The sequence below is a fragment of the Humulus lupulus genome, chromosome 8 (assembly GCF_963169125.1).
Source record: "Humulus lupulus chromosome 8, drHumLupu1.1, whole genome shotgun sequence".
Classification (NCBI taxonomy): domain Eukaryota; kingdom Viridiplantae; phylum Streptophyta; class Magnoliopsida; order Rosales; family Cannabaceae; genus Humulus; species Humulus lupulus.
In genome coordinates this window covers 33,755,096-33,775,894 of record NC_084800.1, presented here as the reverse complement: position 1 = coordinate 33,775,894, position 20,799 = coordinate 33,755,096, and the positions used below count along the sequence as shown (strand labels likewise).

General features: G+C 32.0%; 2 protein-coding genes across 2 annotated transcripts; one reads left to right on the top strand and one right to left on the bottom strand.

Moving 5' to 3' along the window:
• The first annotated feature begins 394 nt into the window (after positions 1 to 394).
• Positions 395 to 1,336, top strand: LOC133795247 (uncharacterized). Its single transcript, XM_062232703.1, has 2 exons — positions 395 to 1,056; positions 1,150 to 1,336. The coding sequence occupies exons 1-2, from the start codon at positions 395 to 397 to the stop codon at positions 1,334 to 1,336; spliced, it is 849 nt and encodes a 282-aa protein (XP_062088687.1).
• An 8,443-nt stretch (positions 1,337 to 9,779) lies between these two features.
• On the bottom strand, positions 9,780 to 17,681 carry LOC133796720 (signal peptide peptidase-like 4). Its single transcript, XM_062234365.1, has 14 exons — positions 17,279 to 17,681; positions 15,587 to 15,745; positions 15,335 to 15,446; positions 14,782 to 14,901; positions 14,517 to 14,668; positions 14,212 to 14,394; positions 13,655 to 13,689; positions 12,767 to 12,929; positions 12,162 to 12,215; positions 11,458 to 11,550; positions 11,191 to 11,333; positions 10,811 to 10,881; positions 10,630 to 10,713; positions 9,780 to 10,287 (listed from the first exon to the last, which is right to left on the bottom strand). Exons 1-14 carry the CDS (start codon positions 17,411 to 17,413, stop codon positions 10,166 to 10,168), a joined length of 1,626 nt encoding a protein of 541 aa, XP_062090349.1. The 5' UTR covers positions 17,414 to 17,681; the 3' UTR covers positions 9,780 to 10,165.
• Positions 17,682 to 20,799: the final 3,118 nt, after the last annotated feature.

Below are 20,799 nucleotides of genomic sequence, written 5' to 3'. Positions count from 1 at the left end.
TTGGGCGATGTGATGTACATATAGAGCCGCTTGACCGCCACGGTCAAGGAGTTCTCAAAGGGACTAGGGGTTTACCCTACTTTTGCCGCTTAGGCCGGCGGGGATTGTAAATTTGAAACTGTAGCGACTCTTTTGTATTACGAACTACTTGTAAACATTTTGAAAGGCTCATGAGCAGTTTATTTACTTAATGAAATGTACCATTTCCTTTTTACTGGTTTTCACCTTAACCTGATAATAACACGTAGATCACGTTTTTAACCAAAGGACTCGGGTAGCGAGTCAAATTTCCGGTTCACCGTTCACCGTAACTGTTTTGGGGTAACCAGGGCGTTACATCATTAATGTTGTTAATGATTGGATCAAATCTGATTTTTTATGTCATAACTATGTTATGAATGGTCTAGAAAATTCTTTGTATGAAGTTTATTCTACAAAGAAGACGGCTAAAGAATTGTGGGAGTCTTTAGACCGAAAATATAGAACTGAGAATGCTGGCACAAAGAATATTGTGGTTGGGCGATTCCTTGACTATAAAATGGTAGCTTCCAAGACTGTGATTAGTCAAGCTCGGGAATTCCAATTAATCTTACATGACATTTCCTATGAGGGAATGATCCTGAGTGAGACCTTCCAAGTTGCTGCTTTGATTGAAAAACTACCACTTGCATGGAAGGAGTTCAAGAGCTACCTTAAGCATAAGCGAAAGCATATGAACATTGAAGAATTAATTGTTAGACTTTGCATCGAAGAAGACAACAAGAATTTTGAAAAAAGGAGTTCAAAACAAGATGTGGCTAAGGCCAATCTGATGGAGCAAGGTCAAAACTCCAGGGGAAAGAAGAACAATAAACCCAATGATAAAGGGTTCAAGTTCGGACCAAAAGGAGGAATCTCCAAAAAGTCGTTCAAATTCCTTAGCAAGTGCTTTAACTGTAATAAGTCAGGTCACAAGTCATCAGACTGTAGACTGCTAATTAAGAACCGTGGTCAAGAGACTAATATGATGGATGATATATCCAAAGATGTTGGTGATATAAATCTATCAGCGATGGTGTCAGAAGTAAACCTAGTCAATTCTAACCCTAGATAGTGGTTGATTGACACTGGTTCTACTCGACATATATGCTCTGACAAGAGTCTGTTCAGATGTTTTGAACAAGTGACCAATGGAGATAAACTATTTATGGGAAACTCTGCCACGTCTGAGATTGAGGATCAGGGAAAAGTGATCCTAAAAATGACCTCTGCGAAAGAGCTAACTCTGAACAATGTGTTGTACGTACCAGATATCTATAAGAACCTTGTGTCTGGTTCACTGTTGAACAAGCATTGATTTCGTATGATATTTGAGTCAGACAAGGTTGCTTTGTCTAAAAATGGAATGTACATGGGAAGGGGTTATGTAACTGATGGGTTGTTTAAACTCAGCGCAATGGTTGTTAAACCAATTATCAATAAAGTTAATAACACTTTTATTTACTTGCTCGAGTCTTCCAATGTTTGGTATGTGATTCAAGTTAATTAATCTACGCAAAGTGTCATAATTAACATATCCTAGTCTACCATGCCAAACATTGGAAGACTCAAGCAAGTAAAAAGAAGCGTTATTAACTTTATTGATAATTGGTTTAACAACCATTACACTAAGTTTAAACAACCCATTAGTTACATAACTCATTCCCACATACATTCCATTTTTAGACAAAACAACCTTTTCTGACTCGAATACCATACGAAATCCATGCTTGTTCAGCAGTGAACCAGACATAAGGTTCTTACGGATATCTGGTATGTACAACACATTGTTTAGAGTCAGCTCTTTCGCAAAGGTCATTTTCAGGATCACTTTTCCCTGACCCTCAATGTAACGCCCTAAACTCCAGGGACCGTTACGATGTGCCTTGTAAACAGTGCTAAACTCGCTAATCGAGTCATTTGGGCAAAATTGTGTAACTAAGTATGATTAGCAGTTTAGGGATTAAAAATTTTGTTTAAGATATAATGTTTCATTAGAATGTTTACTGTATACATTGGGATCCCAAAAATATAATTTAAAGGTCTATTACAAGAAAATATTTACAACCAGCCGATCTAAGCAGCAAAACAGGGTTTAACCCTGGTTCCTCTTCAAACCTCGGCCGTGGTGGTCGAGCAGCTGCATATGTACACATCATCACCTAAGCTCTCCAACTCAAGGATGGTCCAGCTTTCTTTTGCCTTTACCTGCACCACATAGCACCCGTGAGCTGAAGCCCAGCAAGAAAACTCAATATGCTCATGAACAGTAATAACATGTCATCAAATCATAAGGCACACGCCTAGCAAATATAGCCCTACTCAAGCAGGCAAATAAGTTCAAGCAATGCACAAGTGACCGATTAACAAGTCACTAACTGGGGGTTTGTACCTTTAAATGAGTGACTAATTATCAAGTCACTAACAGGGGGTCAACACCTTTAAACGAGTGACCAATCATCAAGTCACTAACAGGGGGTCAGTACCTTTAAACGAGTGACTAATCATCAAGTCACTAACAGGGGGACAGTACCTTTAAATGAGTGACTAATCATCAAGTCACTAACATGGAATTCCGCTCCCTCAGCCATGTGACAAAACAGTCACCTAGACCTTTGGCCCTAGCTCTAACTAGTCCTAAACTAGTCAAGCGCTTATAATTGTCATCGAACTTAGGGTCAGTCCAGCATTAATACCCCATATGAGTCATTCAATGGTGATGTCGATTAGATCTAATCTTTTATCGGCCCTGCGTTCAGGATGCTTATGCCGTTTCTGACTCTCAGGTCAGTAATACGCGACCAGTGCCGAATCTGAAGAGCCAATGCCATACGCAAGTAAGCAATGCTACCAAACATATATCATACGTCAAATATCCGAATATAGGGCATTCAACATGCTTACTTAACAATCGCTATCATAATTAGGATCATGCATAAACACAGAGGCTCAAGCTCTGAACAATCTCATATTCAATACTCATAGCACGCCCTTAATCACATGTTTCTCGTGCAACACATGCATCACATTTAATCACTTGACATGCCTCAACAATAACCACGCATGTCACATTTATACATCCAACATGCATCAAGAATAACCATGCATGTCATATATATAGGGTGTAGTTTTCAATAAATAAGCCACAAGCACGATCCTTACTCCAAGCCTCTAGTGATAACCTAGTCACAACCATAAACGGTAATCCAATAAGTTCAAGTTCTAAAACCAATCCCGGAACCAAGACCTAGCCTCCAAGACATCAAACCCCACTAATCCGGGTAGTAAGAATGATCCCGAGGCCTAAGGTTTGAGTTCCCAAGCTTAAAACATCATTTCGCCCATAAATACCCTCAAGCGCCGCAGCCTCAACTCACTGAGCCGCGGCCCCCAGCCCGAACAGAGGCATCAGGGGCAAGCACCGCGACGCCCTACACCTAGTGCCGCGGCCCCTAGAGCTCCCAAAGTCTTCCTCCTGCTTCATCGAGCTTGGGCCGCGGCGCCTAAGAACAGGGCCGCGGTCCGACCTCGGAACAGCCATTTTTCTCCGACTTTAACCTTTTAAAACCTCCCAAAAACATATCCAAACATCTCCAAACCCAAAAATCAAAGTTCTCAAACATCCCCACCATCCAAAACCAACAAAACACAATCCTCAAATCTAACAAAAACTCATCAAAACACAAAGTCCAATTCAAGATTAATAACTTTAAAAAAACTTAAAACTTGAATTACCTCCGATTGAGTTGTTTCCAACTAAATCCTCTGGCTAATAAGCTTCTAATCTTCCCTAGGATCGCTATGCCTCGATCCTCGCTTGAATCCGAGTCCTAGAACTCAAGTTTCCTTCGAAAATGCGATCGGGAGACGAAAATGGAACTTAGAGGGAAAGAGAACGTATAGAACGTTCTTTTTATTTCTTAGAAGGTTACTTCAAGCTTAAGTAGCCTTAACCAAATCCTAACGCTCGGGTCCCGAAAACATCCCCAAGGACAAAATAGTCAAAACCTCCAGAATTTCTCCCTGATCTTACTAACTCTCAATTTATCACCAAATATTGATTCCCATTACCCAATAACCCGGTAATGCTCTAAATACCCATTAACTCACTCCGAGACAAAAATAAATCCCGTTGTGACTTTCCCACTAGCTTACCTCCTAGGATCATCTTGTGTTGGGTAACCCTGGCATAACCAAATAATAATAACGCACCACACATGCCAAATATGTCCGAAATTGCCAAAATATGAAAATCACCCAATTACTCAGAAATTGGTTCACATGCATATTTAATACACCTAACACATGCATATTATCATTTAATAACATAATAAAGCAATTATGGCCCTCCCGGCCTCCTAATCAAGGTCCTAAACCTTATTAGGAAATTTGGGGCATTACACTCAATCTCAGACGTGGCAGAGTTTACCATAAATAGTTTCTCTCCATTGGTCACTTGTTCAATGTTGATCCCAAAAGAGGTGTTTTAATATTTAAACTCGCAAGTGCACGAATCGTTTCAGAATATAATATTCATGTAAGTACGAGGTCGAACCCATGGGAGTTGACTAACATCAAAAGAAACTATTTCAACAAAGCAAGAATATTCTAACCTAGTTCCAAATATTTGATGAGATTTTGATTTAGAAAAATAAAAGACAAGTAATAAAAAGATTTAAGATTAAATAGAAAAATGGTTTTCAAATAAGATAAGTAAAATAAGATTATTAAGATATTAGAATCCACAAAATGCAAGTTCAATAGTATTTATAAGTATATTGATTCCCAAGTTTTGATATAGTTGAAATAAATCACACTATATATTTTTTCAAAATATATTTTCTATTCAAGCACAAGTTACTATTTCAAAAATGTAGGATTTTTCTTCACTTATATAAGATATAATTTCTAAGCATTAGTTGTGTTACAACCTAATGAAACTACAAAAAATCAAAGAAATTATGTGGCAAAATATGATACTTATGCTCTAAGAATTAGATGTGAACAATTTAATGAAAAAACATTTAATCAAAGAATATCATATTTTTTTATAATGAAGAACTAAGTGTAATATGCTTTAACAATCAACACTAGATGAAAAATGCATATCTTTGATAAAAAAATCCATAAACAATGTTACACAAATGGGAAATCAACATACAATAAAAAATACTATCTAGTTACATTTTGCTTCATCATCATCTTAATAACCTTTGAAAAAAATTAGAAGCTCATAACTAGATTGAAATAAAAATTACAAAATAACATACTTGACATGCTCTTCAAAAGATGAAAATGGTAGAGAAAATAGTAAAAAGAAGAGAGAAAAATATGTGTAGAAGATGTTGAAAATATGAAGAAGAAGAGCCCCCAAATGGTCTTACAAGACTCTATGTATAGGCAAAATATGGAGATTAAATTAATCAAATTAAAATAAATAAATTGATTAATTTAATTGTGTTGGGAATTAGTAGGATAAATAGAGTAAGTGTAAGAGTATTGGAAAGATGAAATGTTTGGTTGGGTAAAAGATTAGTGAAAAACTAGGGTAAAAAAAAATTAATTAGGAATGTTTATTTAGGTGAGAAAAATAGGGAATAGTGAATTGATATTTGAGTGAAAGGAAAAAAATATTGGGAAGAAAAATGTGACTTTTTGGTCTTTTTGGTGGCTGTTTTGGTCTTGGGGACATCTTGCCGAATTGGGCCAGGCGGGCTGGTCTTGGGCTTCGGTGGAGTCACGATGGGAGGCTAAAGAGGCAGCTGCTTGGGCGCTGGGCCTTCTTTGCTGAAGGAAGGAAGGCAGCATGTGATTTAGTTGGCTGAAGTCTTCAGGCGTTGACAGCTGGCGTGGAGAATGGCACTGCTGGAAAGAGTGCTTCGGTTGGGAGGCAGCAGCTGAAGGAAGTGGGATGTTGAAGCTTCATTGATGCTGGCAGGTGGATGGGCGGATTGGGCCTGGGCATATGGCAAATGGTTGTCTTTTGTTGGGCTTAACTTTTCAGATTTGCCATTTTTTCCTATCTTTTCCTTGTAAATGTCACATTTTCCTTACTTCTTCAAGCACAAAAATACAACATATTACCTAACAAAATTATCATAAATTAAATCATAATAAAATATTTCCACTATAAAATAAATCAAGTTAATTCTTTGAAAATATTAATTATAATTTAATTTATATTCAACATTTAAATTCAATAAAACAACTTTTTTTTTTACCCTAAACTAAACAACAATAATTTAAATAATTAGCTACAATATTTTACAACAAAATAACTATAAAAACACACAAAATTATATAAAATCAAAATAAGACTAATAAATTCAAAATTACTTAAAAACTTAATAAATTATAGCAAAAACTCAATAATTAAGCAACAATTATCACATAAAAAGTGGTAAAATAACTCTATTTTGTAGAGTTATCATTCAAAACATCTGAACAGACTTTTTTCTGAGCATATATGTCGAGTAGAACCAGTGTCAATCAACCACTCTCTAGGGTTAGAATTGACTAGGTTTACTTCTGACACCATCGCTGATAGATTTATATCACCAACATCTTTGGAGATATCATCCATCATATTAGTCTCTTGACCACGGTTCTTAATTAGCAGTCTACAGTCTGATGACTTGTGACCTGACTTATTACAGTTAAAGCACTTGCTAAGGAATTTGAACGACTTTTTGGAGATTCCTCCTTTTGGTCCGAACTTGAACCCTTTATCATTGGGTTTATTGTTCTTCTTTCCCCTGGAGTTTTGACCTTGCTCCATCAGATTGGCCTTAGCCACATCTTGTCTTGAACTCATTTTTTCAGAATTCTTGTTGTCTTCTTCGATACAAAGTCTAACAATTAATTATTCAATGTTCATCTGTTTTCGCTTATGCTTAAGGTAGCTCTTGAACTCCTTCCATGCAAGTGGTAGTTTTTCAATCAAAGCAGCAACTTGGAAGGTCTCACTCAGGATCATTCCCTCGGAGGAAATGTCATGTAAGATTAATTGGAATTCCTGAGCTTGACTAATCATAGTCTTGGAATCTACCATTTTATAGTCAAGGAATTGCCCAACCACAAATTTCTTTGTGCCGGCATCCTCAATTCTATATTTTCGGTCTAAAGACTCCCACAGTTCTTTAGCCGTCTTCTTTGTAGAATAAACTTCATACAAAGAATTTTCTAGACCATTCATAACATAGTTACGACATAAAAAATCAGATTTGATCCAATCATTAACAACATTATTGACTTGGATATCATCCTCATTTTCTTTCAGCTTTTGTTCGTTATTAGTAACGAATCGCGCAAGATTCATGGTGGTCAGATAGAACAACATCTTTTGCTGCCACCTTTTGAAATTCTGTCCACTGAATTTATCAGGTCTTTCCCCAAAGCTCAAAGGATGGCTCGTATTAACCGAGGCCAGAACCGTTTGGGTATGAGCTTGAATTGCCTGAACTGGGGTCTCAACTGACACCTCATTATTCCCGCTATTTTGGTTTGCTTCAGTTATCATTTTGCTGAAATCACAAAACCAATAATGTTATTTTCCTGACAACGGAAAATTATACGGGTTCGCTTAGATCAAACTTAAAGAAAATTCTTAGGTTAGCCTCGAAGGGTCAAAAACCCAACTATTCGTGGTTTAGCCTCTTATAGAATATTTCTATTGAGTATTTATCCAGCCTCAAATATCTCTACTAGATAATTTCCAAATAATACTAGGAGGGTCTAGCCACTGCCTTAGCAATCTAGTTTCTTTGAAAATATTCAATTCCAAAAACTTCTCTAGTGAGATTTAAGTTCAAAACGAACTTTTCGCAATAATAATATCTTTCAATATATAGATATAGAAATATCACTAATAGATATATTAAACATTATAATAATATAAAATATATCTAACATTCAAATATTATATTTAAACAAAACGATAAATACAATATTTATATCTATTAAATTAAAGATACATACATATTATAATTATAAATAACACAATATAAATAACAATATTATCATTCTAAATAACACAATATAAATAACAATATTATAATTATAAATAACACAATATAAATAATTATAATATAAATAGCAATTATAATTAATTTAGACAATAATTATAATGAACAAAATAAAAACCAAGGCATGTGTAACACACAGTTTTCTTAATTAAGAATAGACAATATATATATATATAACTAAAACCATAATATAAATATAATTTAATTATGATTATATATCTTAATTTTTTTTTTTGATGTGATTAAACTACAAGGCCAATGAAACTTTATAAAGGCCAAAAGAAAAGAGTAAAACCTCTTACATCTAATGTGTGACTAAAATCTGAATTAATTTTTCCATTCAAAATTCTAAAAGTAGCAATTTTTTTTATAAGGTATAATATTCAAACATTGATTACTATGGTTGACAATTTTGCTGAGAAAAATATCAATTACCATGAATTTTCGTAAGATATCTTATACAAATCATTATTACTTGCTAGAAATGACAGAAATATTGATTCAATTTTCTAAGAAGTATTCAAGAGTTTGGTTGGCAGACTAGATTGAATTATAAATTGAATTGAAATCTACTGAAATATTAATTTCAATTGAATTGGATTGAATTCCACTGAAATATAAACTAGACTTAACGAATTTAATTAAATTATATTCTAGTTGTTTCTATGTAAGACGAAATTAGCTAAAATAATTATTTAATTAATCATAATTTTATTAATTATAAACAATCGTATAAAAAAAATAAGTTATAGTAATATTGTTTATTATTACTCTAAAATAAATTAAACAATATATAATATATAAATAAACTTGATAGAGAGAAAATAAATGAAGGGAAAAAAATACAAATTCTACCTTAAACTATATCTATTTTTTAAATATATGATATAATAAAGTAATGTACAATGTTCTCTTTTTTTTTCTTCTTTTTTTTCTTATTCTTTCTCTAGCTAGAGCTAATAACAACACGCATCATCCAAATGCATTTGTCAATTGTCAAAACCTCAACTCCTAATCTCGTTGCTCGATTCGCTAATTATGGATTGTAATAATCAATTTTTTTTTAAACTTAATTTAGATCTAGTCATTTTATACAATACAACATTTATGTAAACTTTAATTACCTACAATGTGTCTATAAATATTGTTTTCAAATATGTCTTTCCGTAACAATAATTTTCGTAAATATTTGGTGCAAAACTACTCGTTTATATTTACCAATTTGACATTCCGTATTTTTGTTAAAAAAAATACAAATATTTTTGTAATTATTTTTTCCAACCATATTTATTATTTATTTTTTTAATAAAGTCACAGATTAGATAAATGAGAAACTAATATCAAAACTAAGTATATATGCTGACAAGACACATGGTTGGTATTTCTATAAATAATCTTAAACGAGGTGTAAATCTATAAATTCCTTCGAAAGGAACATCAACTCTGTAGTTATGCTGACGATAAACATGGTTGATATAGATTTCTGCCACAACATTACTCGCAATAATAAAAGTTCACTAACAATATTGGTCAATATGTCTAAGTTATTTCTGGGTCATGTGAAATTAAAATAAATAAATAAAATGCTATCTCCACTCTTAATAGGCAATGCATCTTACATTTTTGGTTGTTAATATACAAATTGGCACCAGTCAACGAGAGAGACTCGTTCACTCCATGATCCATCACATCACAAGCTCATTGGCTCAAGCCAAATACATAGTATTCAGTGTAGGATTAGTGAAACTTTGGCCATAACCATTGTACTAATTCTCCCAGAGTTAAATCAACAAAACTGTTCTTTGAAAAACAAAAACAAAAAAACCCTATGGAATGAATTTTGCAGGGAAGGGAATATTGAAGGAGCTTCCTCACAAGCAACTGAATAAATATTAAAGTCCTTGTTCTTGTTCAATAACTAGAACTGAACTTACTGTTCCTTTTTTTTTTAATGAGTTGGATGTTTATAAATGCCGAACTAATAATAATGCTGCAGCTGTTACATGCTCTCCTACAACTAATCAAATGTTAAAAAGAGTTGCCAGGTTTTCACGTGTGTATTATATATATATATATTAATTAACTTAAAACTGTCATACAATTACAGTAAGGCATTATTATTATTAATCCTGGTCCTTATCTTCACAGGGTTCAAGTCTGACATGCGGACAACATCTCTCTGGTTCTCCTCTTGTCCACAGAATTTTAAGATCACCTCTCGTCTTCCCCAATGTCAACAAAGTGCCTACATTCACCAAATCAGGACCAGATTACAACAGTACTACGGGAAACTTGGCAATTGTACCTAACACACTATTAATGTCTCAGGAAATCCCTGAATCCCCCAAGGGTAGTCGAGTTCAAATAAAACCCGTTTGACCCAAAGAGTATAATGATATGTGGTACACAAATTACAAATTGTACACTAATTTTTTACTTACAAGGACATGACATGTTTTTTCATGTCATTGTATGTAAAAATTTGGTGCACAATTTTGTGTGCTTGCTTGATGGAACTTCATTTCAGACAAAGTATGAGCACATATACCTAGTGTAAAATGCAAATCATTTTAAATGGAACTTTTACCTATTGTAAATGGAACAATGTACAACAAAGCTGGTTGACCATGCCCATCCATCAAGTTCAAAGCCACATATGTGATAAGGAGCCCTGCAGCGCAGTATTTCGAAGGATCAGTAATACATCATGATATGGTCAATGGAAAGATTGTTACTATTTGATGGTTATATACATCTGTGCTTCATACCTAAACCATATGCAGTCATTGCCCACACGAAATAACCAGTTTTAAGCTTCTTGTTCGCCAACCAATCATACCTATAAAAGTCACACGAGTTAGAAATTTCAGACCCCATCAATTGTAGTTACCCGCTTATTAGAAACGTTTATAGAGAAAAGGTTTATGAGAGATAGGGAAAACCATTAACATCAGATATAATGCAGATTTCAAGTATAATAAACTGCCAGTCATACTAGATTGAAGAAAAAAAAGGTTCAGAAAGTGAAAACAGAACAAGGCATGAAGTCCATCATTAAATATTTGTATGTTTTGACTTAACACCCTCAATCAATACCAAATTCAGCAAAATCCAAACTGACAGAAGGAATATTGTTTTTAAGTCGCACCTTAGTGAAAATGCTACTACCAATCCAGGCAGGATAATATCACCAAACCCAATGATGCTGAAGCCACCCCAAGGATCAAACATTCTTGGGATTTTTAGTAGCATTGGGATACCATCCTCCCCGCTCCTATCACCACGAGCTACCTGCACAGAAACAGAATATTAATATTATACTCTCATGGTAAAATAGGCTAGCAGACTTACTGCCTTTTTTACAAAAATAAAAATAATAATAATAAAAAAAAGTAAAAGGTGCTAATTTACTTACCACTATCATCACACTCTCATGGAACCACCACTTTGAAACAAATACCCAGAAGATGTCATACAAGAAAGCACAACTGAGAAGAACTGTTCCAACCTGATCATATGAACAAACAAGAGAAGGAAATTTACAGCATCCAATTAATTAAGCTCTAGATAGCATTTACTGAAGGAATAATCTTTCATGTCTATCAATGTTGAATCAACTATTATATTATCCTTTTTAAGGAGTTTTGTAATTAGAAGGAGACAGATATGAACACAAGGGTTTAAAAACTAGGCAGATTAGGCGAATAAGTTGTTAGGATCCCACAAGACTAAGCATATGAGTTTTATTTTGTGGTTTATAACTACTTTGGCACTATCCTCACATAGACTGGTCTTTCATGAGTGAGTTTTCAGGAAAATATTTTTCATCATCTCAATAGAAATTTATACACTCAGGGTATCAGGTGTCCCTACTGCAAGAATGTAAACACATGATAGGCTATTTTTTTTAAAGGAATGATTAATGACTTAAGAAAATGTTGAGGTAGACTAAAAGAGCCAGAAAAATATCAACAAGGGTTATAATATTTAAGCATTTTCTGCATTAATCATCTTGAGAAAATAAAGGAGTGAAGTTGCTTCAGTGGTTGGACCCACAAATAGCAAGATATTTTTACTTTGCCAACCACCACAAAAGACAAAATCAGCTATAATTCTCACCTTAAGATTTGGTACGCGAACAATCTGAAGAACTGTAATTATCAATGCAATACCCTGGTTAGATCAAAATTAATATATTAGTTAGCTTTTCAGTCATATACAAAACACAATTCAGGATAAAAATAAAAGATGATCAAATTGATTGGCATTGCTATTCATGTGAGAAAAATGTGCTAAAGTGGCAGTATGGGATTGAAAGGGTATATGAGTGTTCTGCAGTCCAAGATAACACAAGCATTTTACTGCAGTATTTTGTTTCTAAAACTAAAATAGCTTGATATGAGAAAAAGAGTATATGACAACTGCGGCCAACTTCTTAAAAAGGACCAATGATATGCTCAAGGACAAAATGAAAATAACTAACTACAAGCTTTCGTTATCTACATGGTATAGGGATGCTTGTCTAGAAATAATTAATTCATTCAAAAAATTATTATTCCACTGCAAAATGATATCAGTTGAGCTGAAATACAAAGCCAGCAGAGGTAGATGCAGCTGCATAATTGTATTTGATTAAGCTGGACATTAAATATTAAAAAAAAAACCAAAAAGACCTGAGAAAGTTAAAATGAAAGATAACATTTATTTTTCTTTCTATTTCTTACTAGGATATCTTGACCTATCCATGCAAGGGAATCGCGGCGATAAACTGCCCAAACAACAGCAAACGTAATGCAGAAAGGAGAAACAGCTAAAGTCAGGTATGAAACAGCTCCAAGGAATGGCACTTTAACATATGACTCTCCAGCTTGTTTACAACATCTGAAACTATAGTCACTTAATCATCAGTATCATAATTGTATAAAAATGGGGGAAGAACTATATCAACAAAAATGGTAAACCACATATATTCTGGAAACTAGCTGACCTCCCAGAGATCTCTATTCAGTAGCTGTAATAAATGAATTTTATTATAGACAATAAAAATTAATAATATTTTAAAAAGTTTAGCCTTCGATACGCTGTTTGACCTTAAAGAAAATAAAATTCACTTCGAGTGTAGAAAAGACTTGAATATTAGATGCTTGTGGTGGTGATCATCTTTATCAGTAAAAACTTTATTTTTAAATTATAGTTCATTTCTAAAATAAGGAATATGTTTCAAATCTAACAAAATTTCTACATAAATGTTACTTATAAACTACCATCACAAATACAGTGAATTATAATCACTGTCTCAAGTTACAGTTTTAATCACAGATAGATCAAATGTCAATTGCAAAGACACAAGCACCTAATAAAACATTGCCTTGAAAAGAAAAAGAAAAAAACCAATAACATTACCAGCACAAACCAAGTTTTTAAGATTGAATAACAAGAAATAAAATGTCAATGAAATCCTTTTTCCTCTTTTCTTAAGGGAGACAATTTGACCTTGAACAGAAGCATAATATAGCTATAACAAAAATTCCCTCCAAAGTCCAAACATAAATAAAGAAAACAATAATGAAAAGAATAAGAAAAAAAAGTGGGGGAGGGGTCAGAATATATACCAGGATAACAAAGCCACCAAGCAAGTTTGCAGGCCCTGTAAACACACAGAATGTGATGTTCAGCGTTCATGTCAAAGAAAGCTGAGAGTAAAATGCAAACCAATATTAACAGTCCATGTCCCAATATAAGAGTTGGTGTTTAATATTTAAGCATATTTATGCAAACTGTATATTTAATATTTATGAAAACTTGATAAATAACTAATAAAGAACTGATTTCACCAAGTGCAAACAAAATCGGAATACGAGCACATAATTAGGGTCATAAGAATTATCTAAGTTAACAACTTCATCAAAAAGCTGAAAAAAATAATGATAATGCAATCAAAAGAATATTATCATAATTTAATAAGAAAGCAACAATGGCAAAAGGTGGGTTGCAGTCTTGGGGAGGAAAAATATCACTTAAAATTAATTTTGTAAACTATTTTTCTTAATAGAAAATATTAAGGTAATTGGAAACATAGTATAGTATATCTACATATATATAGGCACATACATATCTAAATCTATGTGCGCATTTGTCTATCTGTGGATAACACAGAAGGTGGCCGCACCTCTACTCCACCAATGCAAAACAGGACCACCAGAACCTCCACAAACCAAAATGACATTAGTTTGTAAAGCATAACCAAGAAGCATGAAGCAATCACAACAAAGAGAACTGCTGCAGTGGTATTAATGTCCACATAACCAGCTGACCCTGCGTCTTCCATGTGTAAAGTTTCCTCTGACGCATCCTGGAAGCACATGTAGTATTCAAAGGAATCAGTGAAATATTGAGGCAAGGAAATAAGCTCAACAAGAAGAATACCCTCTCAATTTCTCATAACTAATATTATTTTGGAATGAGACAGGTAACCTTTAATAGTTTCTCTTGTTCAAGTGCTGCTTCTCTAGCAGTCCATGCAGACCAATACGACGCACATAAGATGGTACCAACAGCCATAAGCCACAGAAATACTTCTGCAATGTCAACCAGTGGACGCAATGGAGAGTATAGCTGCACAGACACTGAAGTAAGGGTATCAACCCATCAGGATTTGCAGGAAAAAGGGCATACAACAATTACTAGTTACAATATTGGGTTTGCTACAAAAGGATTATTTTGAGGACGCAATGCATACCTTTGGAATTATTCTTAAGATCTTCTTCCAAGATTGTACCAGCATCTTGAGGTAGCATTACAGTAGGTATGCCTATGATTATGTCAGTTTCATTCTCTTCACACACCATCTTGAAAAGTTCTGTGAATTAGAAAGCAACATTTATTGAAACAAAACCAAATTATGGCATATTACGAATGACGTTTTATATAAGATTCAAACAGAGTCTACTACTAGAAATTATCATTCTGTTCTCTCCTAAAAGATTCTCATGCAATTAGAAGACAAGCATCTTTTCATAAAAGAAATAATTCAAATAATTAAATAAATTAACCTAATATTCTACTGTATGCCTTATAAATTTTATATGAAAATCTGAGAAGATTCAGGTATGCAGTATGTTTGCTGGGACTAAGCAATTATGACTGGTAATTCAAATAATTAAATAAATTAACCTAATATTCTACTGTATGCCTTATAAATTTTATATGAAAATCTGAGAAGATTCAGGTATGCAGTATGTTTGCTGGGACTAAGCAATTATGACTGGTAATGAAACATTACATGCAGGTACCTGTTCGGTAGTTTATAATGAGAAGAGCTGAAGCATGAGCAGTTTCAGCAAAATTAGCCTTTGTTGTGAAACTGCAATTTCCCCTATGCACCAAGACAATCTCCCCCGATAGCTACCAAAAAGCCAGGTCTCCAAATTATGAAACACAGGACAAATGAACAATCTTGCAGATTCCGCATATAAGACGCATACATCACTTTTTTAAAACTTTGAAAGTCATATCAAGGATTATAGAGTCTACACTAAGAGTACCTTTTGATTTGGTGCACTACAATAATCAGGAGGATCTGCCAGAACCACTCTAGTATGGTTGGCATGTTTTTCCTTTGATTCCAAGGTAGGACCAAATCGAGCACCAACACCAACATACTCGCTGGTTTCTATGCCATTAACCCAAGTAGGGACTTTTACCTACAGGATTAAACAGAACTTGTCGTTGATGCCAAATCAATTAAATCAAGCAAATGAGAAACAAATTTAAAAGAACAAAGAATCATGCCTGCCTCAAAAACTTGGGTTCAGTTCAGATGTCTTAGTAGTGACTAGTGAGGGTGGAGAAATTAGGTCAATAACTTATATACTTAAAGCAGTGAGTTGACTGAGAGTAGGTTACCACCAGAGAGAAAATAAGATTATGCATTTTCACTACTTCTAATTCCTCTTCCAGTGATTTTTTAATAAGAAAAGAGGTTAGAGTTTATGCTGTGCAAAAGGAAGCACTAGACGAGGATTGATTTCCATGAGAAATGGTTATTCTATTTGTCACAATTTTAGAATCCATGAGATCTTTATACTGTTTTACTTAATTAACACGTATAATCATCATTTCATCTCAAACCATAACTAACCATCTATTAAATATAAATTCTAAGGTGATTAAAAGTCAAACTTCAGCACACAAATCAAATAAATATAAAATAATAAATGCCATGAAATTTTTAAAATTGAAAACAAAATATAACAACAGACAACTTGTCTTAAACAGCTTATAGTATTTTCTCGGCCCATTATTTTGTGAAACTGGAAACTCAATCAAATCCAAAAAAGTTAACTAAGAGTAGTAAAATGCGAATATAAACAACCCAAGATCTAAACTGGAAAGGGAAACACTAAGAATGAACTTAAAGCACGGCAGTTAACATTAATGAAACTCAATAACAATAGAACAAAGCATAAAGCTTGAAATTTGTTAAAAGGAACAACAGTTCAACCCTCAAATTGACTGAGTCAACTGACAATTTTATTATCCTCTAATTGAAAGCGAAAGTGTTAATACGTAATAATTTCGTATTATTTACTTGCCACACAGGGAACAAGAAATTGTGGGGGAAAAAAAAGACAAATCCAGGTTATGGGCTTCTGAGTAGGCATAAATGTAAACAGACTTCAATAATAATAAAATTCTTTTTTATATAATCTTTACGTCAGATTCTCAATATTTAGTAACCAAAATAAGAAGTCTGATTAGATTAACATAACACGGCCGGTCTACTCAAACGACCCAATTTTTTTATTTCAAATTTTCAACACCTGAAACTGGCAAAATCCACAAAAAAAGAAAAAACACATATATAATCTTCTTCTTTTTTGTCTTACTCAGCCAATTTCCCTAGAACCAAACAGAAGGTAATAAATGAAAAAAAAAATAGTTATTTTTAAAAAAATCAACTGAAATTCAATCAAGCGGTTTATTCGCAAAACCCAAAATAGCTAAAGCATAAAATAAATAAATTAAATAAAAATAAATCAAGTGGTATCCTTGTCCCGTTTATTTCAGTGAGCAAGAAAACTAATAATTTATTTTTCAACCATTAAAAAACCAAATATATGTAAAAAAAAAAATAAATAAATAAAAAGTTCTTCCTTCCAGTTTCCCCTTTCTCCCGTTTTTGCAGCTGAAAATCAGGAAAATAAAACAAATGAGTAGAAATTGGGGTTTCTTACCAGAACAAAGTTGTTATCACAGCCAGGCCTTTTGGGAGCAATATTATCATTGTGAACTATGTCCCCGGCTGAACCAAACTCCAGACTCAACACCATCACCAGCAGAAAAACAAGTATAACTCTCTGTAAATCCATTTTTCTCGCTTCTAAAAATAATTAAAAAAAACACTAAAAAATGATAAAATTCTCCAGAAGAAAATCCAATAATTGAATTATTATCAGAGATTGGGAACGAAAAGGAAAGAGAAAAGGTTAGGGTTTCAGAAAATGGGATGCGAAGAAGACGAAGGAGAAGAAGATGGAAAATGTGAGCGAAAGAAATGAGGAAGAGAAAAGATATATGACCAAGTGGGATTGCGTTTTGCTTTTTCTGGTTTGTCGTTTTTGTCCTGGAACGAAGGCCAGATGAGAATGAAAATTAATCAATTTAATTAAATAAGAAAAAAAGCGAAGTCATCCAGTGGTTGTCGTTGTGAAACCGTTGAACTGGTTTATCTTCCTTAGCTTTTGAGCCTTCGGAGGGTAAAGCTAGCTCAACTTTTCCTACCTTCTCTATTGACGCGTGTTGCCACGCACCAATTGGTTTCGAGTTAAAAAAAGTGTCGGAGAATAAGACATTTTAAGAAATTTCGATGGACATTATGATTTATTAACCCGTTTATTTTGAGAGGCCAGTTTGGATAATTTTAACCTTATTTTTCTTATTTTTTTATTTATATTTTATTATTATTATTAGAAAAATATTATAGGATAATTTTATGGTAGGGCCTTCAAAGAGCTATTTTGTGTTCTCAATCTGTGAATAGTTTTCGGCGCGTTTTTTTTATGACCATGTATATTATAGTTATTTAGAGCATCCTGCAAATTTTCAGAAAATTCTGAATAATTTATAGTGCCGAAAACAGATTATTACACGCATGACTAATTTTTTATGCGCATGGAAAATAGTATGTTTGAACTTAGTTTTCGGCACTGTAAATTATTCAGAATTTTCTGAAAATTTGCAGGATGCTCTAAATAATTATAATATACACGGTCATAAAAAAAATCGCGCAGAAAACTGTTCAAAAGTTGAGAACACAAAAAAACTCTACGATAGGGTTCTTTTTGAAAGTCCTACCAACAAAATTTCCAATATTATAAATACAAACTATGTTACACTTTTTAAAATTAATAAATAACAAGTAAATTTTACTATTAATTTAAAAAAAATTAAAATATAAAAAATTAAATAATATACACATTTCATGTATGAATGAAAGTGTAAACAAAGAGTTCCATTAGCACTACTCCTTTTACTATTATTATTTACTTTTGAATTCTTTTCCGACTTTCATACTTTTTTTTTTTTTTTTTTGAAAGAACCGACTTTCATACTTAACATATAAATTATAAACTTATTTAGTGAGTCTATGTTTATTGAGATAAATACAAATATAACCCACATTGTACAAAGTAAGAGCCCTCATTAATAGGTCAAGCCCGCACAATACAAAAAAAAATAACTCGAATACATTAAACGTGTACAAATATAACGAAAATACAAAAATTGTACATTTATTTAATAGGCCACGTAATAGGATACGCTTAACAAATCTAATAATCAAATCAAATAACTCAGACATAAGATTAACACAATTAATACACGATTGAACTTATTATATGATACAAACACAAAATTGATATAGTTATTCACTATTATATAACATATTATAAATTCTACAACACATACACAAATATCTATATATAGTTCAAGTATCCATCAGCTATCCTTCACAAAAAAAAGCTATAATTTTTTCAAATTAAGTATAAATAAAAAAATAGTTTAAATTAAACATTCAATTAAAAAAATTTAGTGAATTATAGTCGAATTAAGCATATTGACACGAAAATGACATGTTTATTAATAAGTATTAAATGAGTCACACATAAAAATTAAATGTATCATTCAAATTCTTTTTTTTATTTTGTTATTTTCAAATCACATAATCATGTCGTATTAAAAATTACCATCTCTAAACTTATACAAGGGTATTAAATTTTGATTTAGTAAACCTTAAGGGCATAAGTTGCTTAGTGAATATATTTTAACAAAGTTATATATTGTCTTATTAAGAAATTTAATGATAATTTATGTTTATATTTTGTTCTGATCAGTATATATAAAATACAATAATTAGGATATAAGATGGTAGAAATTTTTTGTGCATATCTCTTCTATATAAAAAGTAAGTAGATAACAGAAATTCATAGTTTTAACGGTTTTTAATTTTTTTTCGTTAATTTTAACAAAATATTCTTATATTTGACAGTAAACATAATTTAAATTTAAATCAATTTAAATAAATAATTAAATTAATTAAAATTGGATATTTTTGAGATATTTTACAATGATAATTATTTAAAAATAATAAGACTATATATTTTATAACTTAAATAAAATTTAATTAAATTTAATATTATATTAAACATATAATATATAATCTTTTGTTATCACTGTCGAATTCAAAAACTAAAACAAACATAAACTTAAACAAAAATAAATAAATTAATTAATTAAAATGTGATATTTTTAAGATATTTTATGAAAATTTAAATAATTAAATCATATTTATTTAAAAATAATAAAGGCATACATATCATTTTTTTATCTTATAAATTTATGTGATAGTTTATTTTTTATCAAGTGATTAGAGCTTTTTTTTTATCAAATTCACCAAAAGACATTGCAAAATATATTGGAAACTAAAAATAGTTGATACATAAATACTGCTGTCTATACTATGAATTATTCTATTTTTATTTTCTTTATATTTTATATATATATATCATGTAGTCGTGTAAATATATATATGTCAATGTTGTGTTTAGATGTCATATATGTAAAGATTATTGATATAAATATCTATACATACTATAGAACTATAATTAATTCTATTATATATATTTTTTAAAAAGATAAAGTGAACATGTTTTTATTTAAATTATAAACAATGTTTACAACTTTAAAACTAAACAAACGTGTATTGCACGTTGCTTTTACCTAGTGTATAAAAATACTATGCTTATTTCAATATGAAGTTCTTTAATAGCTTAAAAAAAAAAAGAGAATATAACTGAAAACAGTATATCCAAAATAAAATAAGTGTTGTGTTTATAAAAATCAATTAACAAACGACTTTTTTTATTAGTTCACGTGGACATGGTTTGGGTTGAATATATTTACTAACTTTCGTTTCGTGATATTGGATTGAATATATTTTTTTAAATGAAACAATGTTCTTTATTCACTTCACAATTAATCTCAAACAGTAATAATTCTAAAAAGTTACATATATCACTCACTATATTTAATATTCGAATGAAATAACGTGTTTGATTTTAGAGTGCCTTTGGATAGACACCTTGCGTTTGATTTTAGAGTGCGTTTCGACACCTTCTAATTATAATTGTGTAATTATTAAATTTAGTGTGTTTGTTTAAGAAGTTAATTACACTATAATCATACTATATAATTAGAG

Coding starts and splice junctions, on each gene's coding strand:
- LOC133795247 (XM_062232703.1), top strand. CDS start 395: ATGAATGGTCTAGAAAATTCTTTGTATGAAGTTTATTCTACAAAGAAG. Junction 1,057..1,149: donor ATAAATCTATCAGCGATGGT/GTCAGAAGTAAA, acceptor GAGTCTGTTCAG/ATGTTTTGAACAAGTGACCA.
- LOC133796720 (XM_062234365.1), bottom strand. CDS start 17,413: ATGGATTTACAGAGAGTTATACTTGTTTTTCTGCTGGTGATGGTGTTG. Junction 14,669..14,781: donor TCTTAAGAATAATTCCAAAG/GTATGCATTGCG, acceptor CCCTTACTTCAG/TGTCTGTGCAGCTATACTCT. Junction 10,288..10,629: donor CATTGTTCCATTTACAATAG/GTAAAAGTTCCA, acceptor TGGTGAATGTAG/GCACTTTGTTGACATTGGGG.